Here is a 6,501-nt window from a genome sequence, read left to right as displayed (position 1 = left end):
AAGCTGTTGCCTTCCCTGTTTCGCAGCCATTATCCTTGTACGTATGTATATTGCAGTTGGTGTGCGATGACATATTCGTTCAGAGCAATGATGTTTCATTATTTTCCACATTATTATTAGTATGGCTAACGATTCGTGGTCTTGCAAAAACTACCATAAAACAGATGAGCTCGTTCAAATTGATATGTACATATGCACATATTTATTTACATTATATCTACATATATGTATACATATGTATGTATATGTATGTACCAAACCAAGCGCCACCATTACCACCACCAACGGCGTTCTGTTAACGACGGGAACGAAAGCACCAACAAGAGCAACACAAGCTCAAGTAGTTCAGAGATTTTACACCGACGTCGGCGTTGATGAGCTGCCACCCACCACCACGGGACGGCATGTAAAGAACTACGAAGCCTTCGAAGCGGACAGCAAGCACATGATCCTTAATTTCGTTATAATTTTGTGTGCTGCCTGGAATCGTATATCATTTTAAGTTTGATCGGCCGCGAATACGCGCGTACCACCGAACCGAGACATTGAGGTCGTACTCTTCGCGACAGCACGGTAACTCATATAGATGGAACAGTTAGCAGCAGAGTGAATAATTCGAAGGACACATTTGCATACATTTTCTGGCTGTGGTGCGGCACAGGGCAGTAAATTGCGATAGAGTTAAACGCATCCGAAATTACATTATTGTTATTACCCCCTCTCAAGAAGAGGAAATCGAATTTTCATTATTTGTAAACATTAGAAATTGGTCTGGTCTGCATCAGCTATCAACACGACGTACAGTGAACAGTTAGTTAAACACTCGCGTTGTATGGTGGTCGGGCGCCATTTACATATCTACATATATGGAGAGATTTTGGCATTAAATTGACGCGATTAAAAAGTTTATCGGGCCCAACATTCGCTCTTTCTCTCTCTCTTTCGGCATGACGGGCGTGTAAAAGAAACGCTGGACAAAGTTCACCCGTCGACAGGCGGTTCGTAACGCTACACACTAAACCAGCCAGTACTATAATCGGTCTTCTGAGTACGGTAGTCTGGCGGTGCCGTGGCCAGGAAAACAGTTTGCAGCTGGAATAGTGACTACGTGTGTATGTGCCTCCATGTGTTGGGGTTAGTGATGATTTCAACTATTCACCAGTCGTTTACCTACTCAGTATAGACATCGAGACGCCAGTGTCGGTTACGCGTCGGTCAATCGGCGGACCAAATAAAAAGCAGCAAACAAATCTAATATATGCGTACGCACACTTATAGATATCTACCCAGATACCTTAATAATTGTAATTGATTTTGAAATTAATTAATTGATTCAACCGCCGAATTTGTGAAGTGCGTCGAATTCGTGAAGTGGCGTCTATGTTACAGTGATACTATTTTGCAAATGGCTAATATTTTATCCTGTGTTTGTGCATTTTGATCAAACTTATTTGTACGCGTGTGAATCGAAAGTTCTATTGGTACTCGAAAGGATTAAACTGATTACCAACTATTTGTGTATTGTTGTGAAGGTGTGCTCATAGACATACCGCTTCCTCGTGTTCATACCGTTTTTCGCTGAGTGGTATAATTGATTTTTTCAAGACGTATATTGATACGCGCTTTTACACCGGCCACAAGTTGGATTTCAAACAACACAGTTGTGCCGGCGGCCCTGTGTCCGGTGGTGGCGTCGTCGGCAATACCATCTCGAATTCCCTTCAGGTGCATCACGTACATCAGCCTCATTTGTCTACTAGTAATCCGTCTGCCCATTTACCACCGCATCATTCTCTCTTGCATCCACATCACGCCGGTACCGCTGCCGTATCGCACGCAGCCGTCCAAGCTCACGCCGTCGGCTTATCGCATAGCGGTTTACCGCCCATAGGACAGCAGCAGCAGCAGCAGCAATCAGTTTCAGTAGCACCGACCGCACAACAACAGCCTTCACACCAGCAGCAACAACAATCGGCGCAGGCACAAGCCCAACAGTTACATACACCAACTTCCGTCGGTTGTGCGACCAGTAACGGCAGCGCCACCTCCGGTAGTGGCAGCAGTGCCATCGGCTCGAATTCCGTATCGTCGTTGGTCATTGGCAACGGACCCGGTTCGGGTGGTAATAACGTCCATCCGATTTCGTCGGTGGCCACATCTGTTTCAACGGCTTCTTCCATACCTCACATCGTTCCACCCAGCCTGGGACTGAGTCCACAATCCAGTGCAGACTCCCAACAATTTAATATATTTCCGGCTATATTTAGTCGACAACTCAATTTCACTGCGGGTACTTGCGGCCAAAGCAAACTTTCAATGGATGAACTGCGTCCGAATTTGGTTGGCGGTTTGTTGGGCTTGCAACAAGGCTTATTAGATGACCATGCGGCGAATATGCAGCATGCTGGTGTATCTCAAGACACGAAATTCATGTCATTTCAAGATAATCGGTTAATGGGCATTACTTCCTCGCATGAGAACCGTTTACTCGGCCTAACTTCATCGATGCAAGATACTCGTTCCCCACTCACATCCATCGACAAGGGCTCGCTTAATCACCAACGCAAATGCAGTAGTACACCCGAAGACTTTAGCTCATTGTACTCCGGCTTGCCCACACCTGGCATGGACACGTCTTCGCACCATCACACACCCGCGCACACGCCACCAACGCGACTCTCTGACCATTCGATATCCGGTAATTGTTGTATTGCATGGAGCTTGCTCTAAGAAAAATGCATGAATGACTGACAAAGGGACATGTGTGAATGTGAAAAGAGTTGTAGTGCCTGCGAGTGGTCACTTTAATCCTTTCTTTCAATTTGTTGCACATTTTGATGTTCGCTTGCCGCAGCGTTCGCACATTCCCCTCTCTTTGTAGTGGATTATTCTAAATCCCCGGATTGAGCAGAAGCCAATAACTCCTGCGAATCTCTGTACGTATGCATGTATGTATGTGTTTGCATGTTTACCACAATGCGTTTGTTTGTTTGCGCTGTCAGCCGCTGAGTGTGTTGTTGTAACTGTGCACACGTGCCGGAGATTATCACGCATTTCGGGTGACTGTTAAGCTAAGTACCGCAATTATCTTCTCAAATACGAGGAACAATTGAACTACTTACTCGATGAAATTTTATGCCTCAATGTGTATTTGTACAGAAAAAACAAAGGATCATAAAAGTCCACAAATATCCATATAAAATTGGATAGTCAATTGAGCAGGGATCGAGTTTAAATAATTTAGATGGAGACATGTAGACGTTTTTGTGTTTGCTAAATATTACAAATCAACTTTTTTATTAAGTGATATAAAATAAACGTTTAATTTCCATGTTACATTCGGAATTCGACTACCGTCGGGAGGTCGTTTTTAAAAAAATAATTTTAGATTTTGCTATATTTTGAGAATAATTGGTAAAAATTTTCGAATGCCAATTTCATTTGGCATTTCACTCAAAATTATAAATATGTTTTCTTTTGGTGTATATATAGAAATATATATTTTATTTAGGAATTGTTTTAACTTTTAACATAAGTCAGACATAAATTATTCTATTAAAATTTGACGAATTACTAATTTTTTTTAAACGTGTCTAGTAAATTTCAATAATATTATCTTTATAAATGTGAGTTCATCATAACAGCGATAGCGTTTTGATTTGAAGCAGTTAAAATTCGCGAGTGTAAATATAAACCTTTGAAAATTATAAACCTTGTAGAGTCAGATGTCAAGGACTTTTGCTTAAACGCGGTAAATAATTGGTCTTTGTCGTCGCCAAAATATATTAATAAACAAGTAAAGTAGGACTCTGTTTTATACAATTGCAACTTGCAAGTATCAAGTACACACGTCCAGGTGTTGGCAAAACTTAATAAAAGTTGATACATTTCGGGTTCCTTACTAAAAAAAATACAAAAAGTTCAAACTTAATGGGAAATGTTTATTATCATTCGAAAGAACATTTTTTGGTGTTTAATTTTTGAGGATTATCTCTTTCAAATGTGGTCGCGGCTACGTCTCAGACGGTTAAAACGTTGAGTCAAATTTGCGATAAATCGTTTGAGCCTTTCGACTGGTAACTGGTTTTGTTCCAAGGTCTAATTCGAAGCGAGATTGTCCGCATAGACTTTAGATTTTACATAGCCCCACAGGAAAAAGTCTAACGTCTTATTTGCTCACCGAGGAGTCCTCTCAAAAAATCCATTGATTAATGTGATATGTGGGAAGTGGCGCCGTCTTGTTGAAACCAAATGTCGCCGAAATCACACGAGCTTCAATTTCCGGCATCGAATAGTCGGTTATCGACCGTCGCCATAGACGGTTACGTTCCCACCAGCCATTTTTGAAGAAATTTGGACCGATAATTTCACCGGCCCACAAACCACACCAAACCATTTTTGGCGTTTTTTCTGGATAAAATGGCAGCTCTTGGTTGCTCTCCTTCCAAATGCGTCAATTTTGCTTGTTTGCATACCCATTGAGCCAGAAATGGGGCTCATCGCTGAACAAAATTTGACTCGAAAACGTCGGATCTTCTTCGAACTTTTCAAGAGCTCATAGAGCAAAGCGATGTCGCTTGGAAAGTTCGAGCGGCCGCAGTTCTTGCACAATCTATATTTTATACGCTTTCAATTTATGATCTCATCCAAAAATGCGTCAAGTCGTTCCATACGTCAGTCCATATTGCTGCGAACGGCTCCAAATCGACTCTGCACGGTCTTTTTGTACACTCTCAGCTACGGCTGCTATATTTACTTCACTGCGTGCTGGATTTGTAAACGTTGTTCAGGCGTTAGTCTTTCCATGATGAAATGCCAAACAGAACAGCTTGACACGATTCACGCGTGATCTAACAAAAAAGGCAATTGAAAAAAGTACCTCTGCTTGGATCGCTAGTTACAATACTTGGACCACTTCAAAAGATAACCTTTTGGCGGACATTTTAAAAGAACAATATTAAGAATTTTAGATGTGAACAAAGTAAAAATGAATCATCAACTAATTGACAAAATCATTATTACAGTGTTTGAAGAAATGCTAAAAATACTTTTCCTCAACAAGTTTGCTCCAGAAATGTATAAAATGCTGTAACTTAACACTAAATTGAGATATAAAACTGTAATTTGGTATATGAGATCGCATTAACAAGTGACACCTGTATGTGTTTAACGTACGCATATTCTAAACGACTTAATCCACAATAGCCAAACTCGCTCAGAACAAACTCTATACGAACCCCTACCGACTGTGTGAAAATGGATGAAATCAGGTTATAATCCGTTCTCTCTCCATATAACAGTTTTCTTAAAAACTACTACAAGTGCGATATGTGAATACTTAAATATAAACCCAAGATGATACAAGAGAGCTTTATAGGTTGGCACAAAATAATAAGATTTAGGTGAAATAACACATATCCGGACTTACTCAAACAGTTTCAATCAAATTCGATACATAACATTATCTTTAAATTGTTAAAATTGGCGCAAATGGACTACAACCACGTCACTTTCCCATATAGCACAATTATAAATTCCATATGATTTGGCACAAGTAGTGGCTCTAAGGTATGCCATCTCGAGTATAAAAATTGCCAAAATCGAACCATAACTGTTTAAGCGCCCACATTCATATCTCTGAGATATGTTATTGAAATTCGGGGAAAATGTTTCTTTGATAATAATAAACCCTTGTGTAAAAATGGGTTGCATCGGGTCAATACTTCCCTTAGCCCCCATATGTTTAATATAACGATTTTCAAACTTCCAGTTTTTCTACATATATCGACCAATGTGAGAGTTAGTTTAATAAATAATGAATGAATAAAACAATATTTCTTTGCACCTAAATTGGATAAGGATTAGGATTAATTTGTCCAAGACCCCATGCAACTAACAAACCTTTTAGACCTGAAGGTATTTTCGGAGTTTTACTCCTGGAAAGTTACAAGAGTATGAAATGTTCGGTTGCACCCGAACCTACTTTTCCTTACTTGTTAGAAATATTACTGCTTTTTTAAAAAATGTGTATAGTTAATGCCATTCGAGTCGCCGAAACAGCCGAAAGATTGTTGTGTTCAACTCAACAATTTTTGAGAAGTTCCTAGTCGAATTTGCTTGAAGGTATTTTTATAATAAAAATTTCTAAATATAACATGCTGTGACAAAAATGATATTCAAAACATATTTTTATGTAAAAAAAAAAAAATCAGACTATACTCTAGTAGACATAACTAGCAATTTTTTGTCTGACGGGATTTCCATATATTTAAAATTTTTGACAAATGATGAATAAAAGAAAATGTGAATATGAAAATAATTTCTTAAAATATGTTTAGGTGCATGGGCACTGTAGCGGGCATAATATCATGTGCAGATTCATTAATTGTTTTCGTAATTTTTTTGATCACATAACTAATGAAATACTTATCAAGTTTGAACCTCAAGCTGTTGAAAAAAGTTTTGATCGTTTAGAACATTTAGCATCCACAATTGTCGCCC

At 39.4% G+C, this 6,501-nt stretch overlaps 1 protein-coding gene across 1 annotated transcript in view; it reads left to right on the top strand.

Annotated features, from left to right (window-relative positions):
- Nucleotides 1–371: 371 nt before the first annotated feature.
- LOC126758680 (homeobox protein unc-42) overlaps nucleotides 372–6,501 on the top strand; it is a 33,001-nt gene continuing 26,871 nt past the window's right edge. Inside the window, exon 1 of the mRNA XM_050473029.1 lies at nucleotides 372–2,698. Coding sequence (XP_050328986.1) covers nucleotides 2,317–2,698 — 382 coding nt within the window. The 5' untranslated portion in view covers nucleotides 372–2,316. The remainder of the gene's footprint in view (nucleotides 2,699–6,501) is intronic.

Source organism: Bactrocera neohumeralis, chromosome 5, assembly GCF_024586455.1.
Source record: "Bactrocera neohumeralis isolate Rockhampton chromosome 5, APGP_CSIRO_Bneo_wtdbg2-racon-allhic-juicebox.fasta_v2, whole genome shotgun sequence".
Lineage (NCBI taxonomy): Eukaryota > Metazoa > Arthropoda > Insecta > Diptera > Tephritidae > Bactrocera > Bactrocera neohumeralis.
This window is presented reverse-complemented; position numbering and strand designations above follow the sequence as displayed.